Source organism: Mytilus californianus, unplaced genomic scaffold, assembly GCF_021869535.1.
Source record: "Mytilus californianus isolate M0D057914Y unplaced genomic scaffold, xbMytCali1.0.p SCAF_7, whole genome shotgun sequence".
Classification (NCBI taxonomy): Eukaryota; Metazoa; Mollusca; class Bivalvia; order Mytilida; family Mytilidae; genus Mytilus; species Mytilus californianus.
The window spans coordinates 12,705,120-12,718,117 of NW_026262723.1; the positions used below are offsets into that span (position 1 = coordinate 12,705,120).

At 31.2% G+C, this 12,998-nt stretch overlaps 2 protein-coding genes across 2 annotated transcripts in view; one reads left to right on the forward strand and one right to left on the reverse strand.

Moving 5' to 3' along the window:
* Positions 1-12,998, forward strand: part of LOC127708229 (uncharacterized) — an 85,425-nt gene that overhangs the window by 28,588 nt on the left and 43,839 nt on the right. The gene's annotated exons all lie outside the window — the stretch shown is intronic.
* On the reverse strand, positions 1,272-5,494 carry LOC127709092 (uncharacterized). Its single transcript, XM_052214445.1, has 5 exons — positions 5,395-5,494; positions 3,173-3,314; positions 2,385-2,497; positions 2,042-2,144; positions 1,272-1,477 (listed from the first exon to the last, which is right to left on the reverse strand). The coding sequence occupies exons 1-5, from the start codon at positions 5,432-5,434 to the stop codon at positions 1,336-1,338; spliced, it is 540 nt and encodes a 179-aa protein (XP_052070405.1). The 5' UTR covers positions 5,435-5,494; the 3' UTR covers positions 1,272-1,335.

Sequence of the window (12,998 nt, forward strand, 5' to 3'; positions counted from 1 at the left end):
AACGTGCAGGTCATCTATACATATTCCATAGTTGATACAACCTCGGAGTTCAGTAAGATAGTAACTGTATAAGTGGTTGTTCTTTTGTTTTTGGCTCAGACTGCTAAATACGAATATAACTTTGTAACGGAGATAGATGCACCAGATAAGTTTTATGAGAATTCTTAAGGTATTTCCTGTCTTTTTGTATTACGACTTTAATATTGGTACGGATATTTCATTGTTTTCTAGCAATGAGCAATTTAATATGCATGTCCTATACTTTAATTCTCAATATTTTGGGGGTGAAACCGTAGATTTTTTTATAAGGTCAAATTCAATTATTTATTTTCATTCTGTGTTTAATTTGGGTGCAACAGTACGTGAAGGTAAATTCTTGGGTGGAAGGGCAAAGAGAAGGGGGATTATAAGTGGCACGATCATATCTATTTATATCCCAGGTAAATCCGCAAATGATAAAAAAAACTTCCCCAACGTTTAGCCCAAAACTATAAATTTTCAATAATATTAGGATTGAAATAGTTTGCTTCAAATCTTTCAAGCTACTCTCATTTAATGAAGGTTATTTCTCAATCACGGGGACTGGGGGTCGATCTATACATGGGATTTTGAGTATTGTAGTGCAGCTGGGAAAACACCCAAATTTTATAAATTAAAACCTTGAGAAAAAATCACGACACTTAATATGTTTCCGATGGCAAAATCATGACCCATTAATAGTTTTCTCAGTAAAAACATATTATACAATAAAAATAAGAAGATGTGGTATGAGTGCCAATGAGACAACTCTCCATCCAAGTACAAGATCTGATATCTTAATTTGAATAAAAAACGATAAAACAGCATTTAAACAAACATCTATTATAATTCAGAGGATAAAAATTACTGACCCATTGATATTTGACCTCAGTGAAATTCAGTGTATGGCATTAATATAATTTAATTATAAAAAGGAGACCCATTCCAGCGGCTTGTCTGTGTATACCTTCCTTTTATCATATATATAGAACCCCAAATCAAGATTGAGACCCACGTGCGTGTCCTCAATATCCCAGTTCTGAAATATAGCCCCATTTATATTATTTATCTCAGCCCTTTTTCTTTCTAGGGTAATATTTTACTGTAAAAATTTTATTCATTCAAAACGACGTGTGAAAACTTAACACTAAGGCAGTAAGCACTGGTATGTACGATTGTTGCGATTACAACCCTGTCGCATTTTTCGCAATAATTTCCGAATTTACAGTAATTAATTCTTTGAACACAAAAGATTCTCGGTGTTACAAGATATTTTTATTCATGGTAGATCAAAATTCATATAAGATTGAGCTGAAATTAAATTGCTCCAATATTGAATTTGTGAAGATTGCATAGTGTTGTACCATATTTGTCGAGCATATTTTGAACAGCAAATGCATATTGTGCGTCTTTACACTGCTGGAACATGGAAGCACAGTTTTTTAGGCTGTCCACAAACCTGTAATTCAAAATGAAGAATTTCCAGTACATTTAATCAGATCATATAATATATGTCTCTGTTTAGGTTTTATCGGTTTGTCATGCAGCCATCAATGATGAAAGAAAATTTTTAATATCAAATTTGCAGACTACTATTGATTTTTGTTTCGCTTGATTTTCGTATGGGTTAGAATTAAATTAAATCTCAGTAGAAGAGACACGAGCTCCCAAAAGAATATCGTACTGTTTCAGATTATGAGGAATTTCTCTTTGGTTTAGACATATGACCATACTAATCATTGGTAAACTCCACATGGACATCCACGGTAGCGGACGTTAATCTTAAACAAACTAACATTATAACAAAAATAGAATAGTGCTATTATGAAAATTGGAAAATACAATTACGGATCCTAAAGCGTTTTTAAAAACTGAAGAAAAATTATCTACCACAAAATATGTCATTAATTTACAAATATTTAAAAAAAAGATTGACAACAAATGGCAAACATTTCTATGAAAGGAATTGTTGAAATACAAATTTTATCGTAAATCGTTGATAGAATACACTAGTAAAACTTACCCACACGTATTTGGACTATAGCCTGTAAAAGAACCTTGGACACATTTCACGAATTTTGTTCTGAACTCTGGGTCATTGTAGCATGGTGTTAAAACTTGAATGTCTGAAATGTTCAAATCATTGTTTGTATAGAATAAACTCATTGCTAGATGCTTTATAATATTTGGTAGAAAATATAAGTTTCATGACCTTCACATTTCAATGTCATATGATTATACACGGCTAAAGCAGTCAGGATTCTTTTTCCCCATTTCGCCACCTAATTTTTATAATCGTAAAATTTTAACTGTAACATAGACTATTTCAATTTTATACGATTATCTAATGCAAATGATATACTTACATCTTTTATACTGAACACAAACAGCTGTTTCTATTTCAGCCATCATGTCAATAACAAAATGCATATCTTTACACTTATCCGCCTCCTTACAAATGGTTTTTGTCTTCAAATGTCTGCAATGCAATATACAATATTAACGTATAAATCTATAGAATATGAGAGCGCAATGATTCTGTAAATCATTTTTTTTTTTGCGGATACTTCATTTCGGGTTTAGCCCTTTATATCCGACTTCACGGATATTTATTTTTCGCGATTTTCTTATTCCATTGAAGATCCAAGTTTTAAACATTCGCTTTATTGTCCTACTCACGAATGTAACGAACAAAAATCGCTCTCGAAAATTAGTTGTTTCACAGTAGTTGTAATCTTCTACTTCCATATCTGTCTGTGGTTGAAAACTGTAATACTATGTAAACCTAGAGGTCAATTTTTTATTGTTGTTTGGGCGCTTACTCATTTACGTATACCGCACATATCCTTTAATTTATTAACTTTTTCATCCGGTGTTAAGGTAAGATTTACAATTATTTCAACATTCTCCTAAATCTAATTCACAGAAAAAAGATCTAGTATTGACACAAAACATGTTTTAATTGTTCTTTTTAACATTCAATTGAATGCTTGTAAAACATTATTTTAAGTTTAAATACGCAGATTAACATTTTAGTCTATTTTACCAAAGTTTCATTAGTTTCGTTATATACCGATGGTTTACAATTTGTGACAAGACCTAGGTATATATATATATGTATTTATACTATTTAATTACAGAAACATTCACATACTGACATAGCTTGTCAACTGTTTCTTCGCTGACATCTTTTAAAGTATCGCCATCATAAAAGAAGCTTCCAACATCTAGAAATCTGCGAGAACAACTAAACACTGGATAGCATTCTTCCGGAACAACCCTTAAGGTACCTGCAACTATAACAATGTGTTGTTAGAAAATTCACTAGCCTTTCAACACTGAGGTTATGAGGTCGAATTCCGCACGTGGTAGGTGCGCTCGTGCTCGTCTCCTATCTTAATTGACTACGATTGTCAGTTTTCCTACAGAAGGTCCGTGGTTCTCTCAGGGCACTCCGGCTTCCTCCCAATATAAACTGACTGCCACGAAATAGCACAATATAGTGCTGAAAGTGGCGTTAAACACCAATCAATCATGATGGTAAACTCTAACTTGTTAATGTAGGATTTTAATGACGATGTTTATAAATTATCTGAAATGCCTACAATGTAAAAACTCATCAAGAATACCAGGCTTATAATTTGTTACACGAGACTCGTATAATCAACAGCAGACTCATCAGTAAATCTCGAATCAAAATAGTTGTAAAGCCTTATCAAAAACGATGTTGAAGGGCATTACAACCTCAAAAATACAAAAGTTGTGCCAAATATGACCTATAACTTGTGGTAGAAAACCCTTGTATTACGAGAAATTGAACATTTTATAAACAGTAAATTTAGAGAAAAAGAGCATATAAATGATATTTTATGTCAGCAGAAAAATGCGGACTACTTGGCTGATTTTGTTACGTCTTTATTTAAATTTTGTTCTGAAGTTGGAAACTCGTCTTCATTCATCATATTTTGAATATAACGCATCTTAAATACGAAATTACAATCCGCAATTGGTGTGCTAGAAAAAAAATCATAATTTATTTGAAGATGACTCAAATTAAGCTTGTTACCACCGTTATTTTTCATGAAATTCCGGTTGTTATTTGCCAATTAATTTACTCCGTTTAGTCGAGCGTTCTACGCGACCTGTGTTCCAGTCATTTTAATTATAATACAAGCCTTGAGTGATGAAAGGTACATAACTTGAGTTAAGTATTATCTTTATCATACATGTATATATATTTAGTAAAAACTAACAAAAATACGTGGTGATATGACTAGATGTTTATTGTTGCCATAGAAACTATTCTTTATCGATGCGGAATATGCAATATTGTTTGTGATTAAAGTTTAGTCACGTTTCTTCAACATTTGATAATTAGACAAAAAAAACAAAACATTAAGGATAAGGGGTCCTCACTAGGACTGGCATCTTGATATATACCCGTTATTCACCTATATCAGCTCTAAAATATTTAAAAAGGCCATATTGTTTAAAGATATATATTAAACTTACACACACGTTATTTTTACAATAATTGAATTACAAAATAAAAAAGTTATTCAACAAAAAAATCCATGAATAAAAAACGAAATTCAAATCAAATCAATCTGAAAATTTCATAAAAGTGATCAACATGATCAAGAAATAATCTCAAAATGATTTTTTTTTAAATGATTTTTTATTGAAAATAACATGAAGCTTTGGTTCTTTTATATAAGCTTAATGACTCAAGCTATTATAAACTGTTAATAGTTCTCAGAATATAAAATGTTTATTTTTATTCAAGATCGCAACATTGTTATCAATAATACATTATTATGGAAAACAGAGGAGAAAAATATGAAAACAAAGTAAAATAATAATTAACATGACTGTGCTAGATTATATCGACTTTGAAAAAAATAATATATGAGTAACCAATTATTGTAAAAAAAAATAATTTTGTTAATGTTTTTTAATGTATATCTTTAAAAAAAAACAACCCTTTTTTTACAATATTTTAGTAAAGAACAGGTGAATTAAAGGTAAATATCAAGATGCCAGTCCTTAAGAGGACCCCCTAATCCCTATATATAATGTTGTTTTAGTCTAACTATCAAATGCGGCGTTTTGCATTTGCGCCGATCTGCATTTCACTTGCGCCGATTTTGTCTTTCACTTGCGCCGATTTTGTCTTTCGTATGCGCCGATTGTGCAGGTGAATGTTATTGTTAATTTATCATTACAAACCTCTTCCGTTAGCTAGTTGTACATATGCACGAAGATCAATTTTTTTTTAAATCGGCGCAAATGTCATACGCCCATCAAATGTTGGAGAAATGAGATCTCACCGTGCTAAATATTAGACAAGTACTTAAAATAAAAGATTAAACTTACCCAAGGCAAAGCCGACGTTAAAGAGTACCAAAGCCAACATAGTCAGTGTAGTACTTGTTGAAACGAGTTTGATCTAAATGTGTTGTGCTGAATATAGAAATGTCATTTATATTTATATGTGAGCGCAAAATAAGTACAATATTCATAGAGATAATTGACGAATTATGATGTGTTAATTACATAATAAGTTCAATATTTATGGAGATATTTAACAATTAAATGTGTTCATTTGTTTAATATTGTATGGTAAACAAGCTGTTATTTTTATAAATGCCTGCACGTTTTTTATCTACTTTTGTCAAATTTGTTTAAATGCCAAGGTTTTCCAATAAAACTTATCTTGCTTGAGTTTACTGATAACAATGCTTTAAATTTGATATAATGTTATTTTGTTTTGTCAAGATTTTCCTAAAAGAGTGTAAAAATAGTTTTCTCAATTGGTTCTTCCAGGGCTTGAAAAGTTCATAGCTAAATATACTATTTATGCCTGGTATGCTTGACATTTATGAATTAATGTGGTTAGTTACGAATTTGGAAGTTAGCAAGAGTTTGATATGTAGTCTTGAAGGTCATACTTACATACTTGTCTGTGCTATTTATTTTGTCCAAACTACATGTCTGGCTCTACCTCTGCTGCTAACCTTATGAAGTTTTGTACCTTACACATTAATTGATATTACAGAAATCTTTCGTAAAATCCTTAAACGCAGATTTAGCAAGAAGTAGAACATGCGTATGAATCTTTATGATTACATCGAAATCGTATGCAAAAGAGCGAATTCCATTTTATCCATTTTTTTCATTCGTCTCTTATGGTATGCAAAAATGTATTAAAAAATAAATCAACAAAAGTAAGTGCCGTTTGGGTTAAAAGTAAAATACGTATTCATAAAAATATAAGAAGATGTGGTATGATTACCAATGACACGACCAATTGACACAGAAAGGAAAAACGATAGGTCACCGTACGGCCTTCAACAATGCGTAAAAAAAAAGATATTAAAAAAAAAATAAATAAGAACATTCTGGATAGAACCAAACTTTGATTATGTGACACATTTATGGTCAGTCAGCTAGATACGGGGTTAAACATGAATCTAAAAGAGATTGTATAGATTAAATACCATTGGAGAATTGTTGTGCATATCCAAAGTCAGGAACCTCGTCAGCTGCTATTGTCGTATTTCATGTCATAATATTAATGATTTTCGTTATTTTGTAGAAGTAAGTATTAATGGCAAATATGTGATTTTTTTTTCTGTTAAATGAATTGTCAGAGTAAACTATGTACGGTTTAAATGTGTATATATTTTAAAGACCCTCGTCTATTGTTGCAGACTATTCATGCCCGTCATATGACTTTTGATTATTTTTGTCGTATGTTGGTATCTCATTGATGTATACCCCACATTTCTTTGTATACTCATAAATCAATTGATTATATTTTAACATCGGTAAACTATTGTTGCCTAAATTGTCAACAACAATGACTACATTACGTGACAAGAATACAGTACAAATAAACGCAAGAACACTCAGGACAAAGAAATACATTATTAAATAATATAATAGTACATTATATGTACACTGCAGAATAACAACGGACACCTCCCATGAATTTACGGCAGTACACCAGGACACCACAAATGAAGTATAAACTGCGCGTCACACGAATGTATCAACGCCACAAAAGAGTGACGTATTATTTTGACGTTTATATTATCACTGGTAAATTTCTCTAAATAAAATAGATTTGTTTTATCTATAGAAACGTACAAGAATATAACATTTGGATTGTGTTTGTAATGGTGTTTGTAATGGTGTTTGTAATGGTGTTTGTAATGATGTTATTTGTGTTATTTGTATAAACAAAAAAATCCTGTGCATATAGTTGCTTTAAACTTAAAATCATATAAATGAAATGGCTGATTTTTTATCTTAACTTTTACATACATATAGAAAATAAAAATAAAATAATTGTAATATAAAGCAAGATCATGTAAGACCAACCAGTAAACACACTTCAAAACAAACAACATTAAAAAAAAAACACTGCAGACGAACCACGAGTAAATCGACTGTACTGACATATAAAACATATGTGAAATGTACCGAAAAAAACAGAATTCAAACCATAAACGACAAGACATAACTCAATATCGAACTGGACTTACAAAAGAAACATCATAACTAAATACATGAATAAAACATATATATTTCCATTCTCAATTTTATTTACATGTATATGTAATAATTCAAATTGGAATCCAGTACGATCCAGAAACCCCTAGGTCAAATTGGAATTCTAATATCTATGACCGTTAATGGTATTTTAGTTATGATAAGAATCGCAAGTTAAATAATCAGCAACAAGTAAAATAACAGAAATATCGAACACCGAGAAAAATTCTAAACGGAAAGTCCCTAAGCAAATGGCAAAATCAAAGGCTCAAACACATCAAGCGAATGAATAACAACTGTCATATTCCTGACTTTGTACAGGCATATTCTTATGTAGAAAATGGTGGATTAAACCTGGTTTTAAAGCTAGCTAAACCTCTCACTTGTATGACAGTCACACGAAATTCCATTATATTGACAACAATGTGTGAACAAAACAAACAGACATAATAGGTATTTTTAAGATATTTTTAAGATATAGTCACCTTTTTGAACACCATGTATAGTAAAATCAACCAGAATACAATCAATGCGACAAATTTATTAACAGATTAAAATGTTCTAACAGATATCTTGAAAATAATTGCTTTAAAGAGGAAATAATGGCTACAATTGAACAAAAATTGGAAAATATAGATAGTCTTTAAAAAACGTTTACTGATATAAAAAGATTCTTAAATGAAATAAGAATATACAAATGGAGAACAATGTGGAAGGTTTGAGTACTGTTTTAGATTGTGCCATAAATCGTTGTGCATGAAACGGGGAGGAAATTGAAGAAATGAAAGACAAAATATGGAAAATTAAGTCTGATATAAATAAATCGCATATAACAGACAACTCGGAACACATAAAACGCCTGGAAGAGTATGTTGGTGATCTTTAGTGTAGGTCAATGAGAAATAACCTGATATTTTCGGCCTTGAATATCATAGAAAAGAACAAGTGCAGCAAAGAAATTATTATGTTTTTTTATTATCAACCTCAGATTGATCACAAAATACAGAGTTCGGAAATAGTCACAGATTTGGAAAACTAGGTCTAAATAACGTGATACTGATTGTAGCACGATCTATCTATCGTAAAGATCTCCAAGCAATTCTTAATAGTTCATACCAGTTAAAAAGGAAACAATTCGGTATTAAGGAGAGTTGCCAGACGAAGTCGAGACACGACGGAAGAAATTGTATCCCGTCATGAAAAAAGCAAGGCAAGATGAGAAAGGAAAGGAAAGGATTTTAATCCCATTGTTTTCAGATGTTTTAATTTACAGTTAGTTTTTCAATCATAGCTCATGCAATTGATAATGAAAAATGACATGGTTACAAAAAAACTAAACATGAGACGGACAAGTAACGGGAAAACAAAGTTTATAGAACGCGTAATAGTAATGGGAGCACATACTATTAGAAATATAGAAACTACGTTGGACGAGGTGCTTTTGAAACTAAATTTATGGCAATCTGATATTGATACAGTTGTGAATAATTTTGTGATGTGTTTTAAAAATCATCTGATAATGTATTTGGTATGACATGTAAAATTTATACATATGATACAAAATGTAAGAAATTTGAAACAACCCTTGATATAATACAAAATGTGAATCTGAAAGAAAGATTTTTCACAGAGACAAACGAAAGAAAATATAAGTATTTTAAAATTCAGCTTAAAATACCTCAATGAAGAAGGCAAGTACAGAGTATTAACGATAGATGAACAAGTATGTACAAGATGTTCAGATACATACTGCTAATACATGAAATAATCCCATAAAAATATTAGACTGATCTTTAAAGGGGCACTAGTTACGAGATACGTATATAAAAAATTTAAAATAAGATTGTTTTTTGTTCAATCATTAATGAAAGAGAAATAGTGAAATAATAATTCGCTTTTAGCAGCCAGTATGGTTCAATTTTGTCAAAATAAGCTAAGAAACATCGATGATGAATTATTCACTTGCTAGAGACGGATTACGCACTAATTATGAGTGTTCAATTATTACAAGGAAAAGAATGTCAACATTGAAAGTGAAACAATTAAAGGTAAATCATTTGATTGACTGATTCGATCCACAAATACTCATTCTTATTAAGTAAAAACGATGATTAACATATATTTTTTTTACCTATAATATGAAATTAAACAGACCTAGTAAAATCCAATTGCACGCGTTCGCTATCTATCTATATCTATATTTATGTTTATATCGCTTATATGACCGTCGGCAGTCTTTGGAGGTCAAATCGATAGTTAATCATAGTAGATGGCGTCTAGACTAAAATACACACGAAACGATGAATTTGACAGCAAATGCCCCTTTAAGGATTATGGAAAATATCAAACAAAATTAAAAAAATCCAGTGTAGTTCTAATGACAAGTTGAGGCTGTTGATAGAGATAAAGATCTTGATATTGTTTAAAAAAATCTTCCAGAGAATATTGAAAATACTCTAAATTCGTCAATAGTCGATAACCGAGGAAGAAATTCTGACTAAAAAGCAATAAAGCCTCCGGGTATTAGAAATACAGTTCATGTCATGTAGCTAATATACTGCAAACTGTTTAATATAATATTACATTCTAGATAAATATGAACTGAACTCCCACATAAAATCTTAAACACAGTTTTATCTCGTCATCAAGCGCAAGGTAATTTTAAAATGTACAGATAAACACAACTTGCTTACGAAGCAATATTTTTAATCAATAACATATACACTTACCGAAATGTCATCCTGCTTATTAAAATGACATTAAATGAATATATTAATTTATTAGAATTCCAACAGTTATATTTATATAGAATAGAGGGGGACTTGGTGGCTGTGTGGTCTAAGTAGTCGATATACTGTATCACTAGCCTGTCAACACTGAGGTTGATAGTTTGAATCCGGCACGTGGAAAGTTCGCTCGACTCCACTCTCAATTGACTAGGATTGTCAGTTTTCCTACCGAAGGTCAGTGGTTCTCTCCGGGCACTCCGCCTTCCTCAACCAATAAAAACTGACCACAACGAAATAACACAATAGTGTTGAAAGTGGCGTTAAACACCAATCAATCTATCAATATATATATAAAATATATGTAAAATATGTAAAATTAATGTTTTTACAAAACATATGTGGGTAACGTTTTTGTTTACCTTTGTTGAGAAAATGTATTGGAAAACAAAACTTGCTAATTTAAGCTAATGTTCATATGGTAAGTAAATTGATTTGAAAGTATTTAATGGATGTTTTTAGACAAAATGTAGGCATACAAAGTCTGTTTAAGTTCTACAAATTTTAAAAAGTACATGATAACAAATCCAAGTTTCATATGTTGTTTAGAATCATTAATAAAATCCTGACCATTTCCTGCGATGGTCTATTCATTCTTTCTATTACATTTCGGTTCATTGTTCAGAAAGTTTTAACCTGAGACCAAACGGACATCTTTACATTCTATGGGGTTTCGCTAGATCTCTGTCTCTTTTTTCGCTTAAAGTTTTTCAGTAAACTTAAATAAGTTTTTTAAGTCTGTCTGCCGCAGAATAGAGTTCCTGGATTGCAGGTTCTTTGTGAATAAATATAATTTGAAGAAATTGAAAATAGAAAACAAACATTATTTTTTTCTTCAGTCGATGCTTAATTTCAAACACACTTTTTTTTAAAATTGTAATAGACGAACTCATTTGCAACGATAACTAACTCATATGAAGTCAACCCTTCTTTGGAATACAAAAGAAAGATACAGAAAGAGAAACAATCATATTTTTCTTGGTGAAAAACTGAAATATCAACTTGAACAAGACGTCGTTGAATATTTACAGTTGAATTAATAAAGATTACATATGGTTCTGCAAATAAGACAGAATTTTTCTACTATAATATCAATGAAGTGCGATAACTCTGAGATGAGATGTAGCCGAAAACTTTTAATGCATGAAAGACCTAAGATAGTCTGTTTAACGCAATCACTCAATGCAATGTCAATGAAAGTAGCATTGCTTATAATGAACAGATCTCAGTCAAGGGACATGAGATGGACATTATTACACAGAAAGATCATAGGAAAGATTATGAAATATCCTTATATTTAACTTACATGTTTTAGATAGAATATGGAAATATGAAAAAAAAAGAATGTTTATATATTCAGAAAAATCTTTAAAAGGCAACAAAAGAGAGGTGAAGGACACCAACAAACAATCAAACAAATAGGTCAAAATCAAATCGACAAAGTCATGGCAAAAAATAAATACGTTTCAAAAGCCAAACAACATTCTGAAAAACACAACACAGAAAACTTAATACTGAGCAACATGAACCCCACCAAAAACTGGAGGGACCTCATGTGCTCCGGAATGGTAAGCAGATCCTGCTCTACATCTGGCACACATAAGTGCAGACCTGGTCATTAGTCTTATTCTGTATGTCACTTTTGAGAAAAGAAGACAGGAGTGTGGTTACGACAATTGGAACATACACAAAGAACTGACATTCGATTACTTTATTTGAATTTCACTCAAAACGATATCACATGAACCAACACAAAATTTCAAGTTAAAATGTTTTAAAATGAGGTTGTATTTAATCAAAGATTGACCTGTAGGAAATTTGATCTATCAAACGGCTATCAACAAATTTACGATAAACGCCCAGGCATTCCATTAGATGATATGAATTCGGTCCTAATTTGCATTGTCAGCCATTGTTATAATAAGCGCATGCACAGTATTATTTGATCGAAATATTTTTGCAAATTTCGAGGTCGGTATTGGTGTCGAAGTCTTTTATTTGGCCCTTTTAACTTCTTTTGATTCGAGCGTCACTGATGAGTTTTGTAGACGAAACGCGCGTCTGGCGCAAATACAAAATTTCAATTCTGGTATCTATGATGAGTTTATTTACTTTAATGGAAGTTTGTAAGAAGCTGATTGGTAAACAAACAACCCAAAAGTTTTAACTTGATCACATATCTCCCCCTTTACATAACTATACCTGTAAGCCTTGGTGTTGAAAGATGTAAAAAAGGTAACTGTTTTAAAAAAATATTTTCAGTGTTTTAAGTCTATTAACAACAGTAAAAAATAAAATGTAGGGTGAGCAATACGGTGTATTATTTATTTTTTCAAGCCTTTTTAAATCTATCGACGACGCTCCTAGATTAGTTCAAAAGTAAGCGCCACAGGAACGTAAAGCTATGTTCCAAAGTAAGAACACTCCAGGACTATAAATTTGTTAGCATGTTCCAATAATTGTACTATCCTTGCGACGTATACCATGTTTACCTTTATTCGTACTAATTAGACGTCATGCAGTGGTTTCTAAAGAAAAAACGAAAAGCTAGCCTTTAATACTTCATGCCACGTCTATTCACTAATTTCCAGGAATATGTGTAACCACAGCTTAAACAGGGGTCTATTCATGATTGAA

What these genes read in the sequence shown, in the direction of transcription:
- LOC127709092 (XM_052214445.1), bottom strand. Translation starts at nt 5,434, where the DNA reads ATGTTGGCTTTGGTACTCTTTAACGTCGGCTTTGCCTTGG. An exon ending in ACAGTTGACAAGCTATGTCA is followed by an intron (nt 2,498 to 3,172) that starts GTATGTGAATGT and finishes ATTGCATTGCAG; the next exon opens with ACATTTGAAGACAAAAACCA. An exon ending in TATAGTCCAAATACGTGTGG is followed by an intron (nt 1,478 to 2,041) that starts GTAAGTTTTACT and finishes TTTGAATTACAG; the next exon opens with GTTTGTGGACAGCCTAAAAA.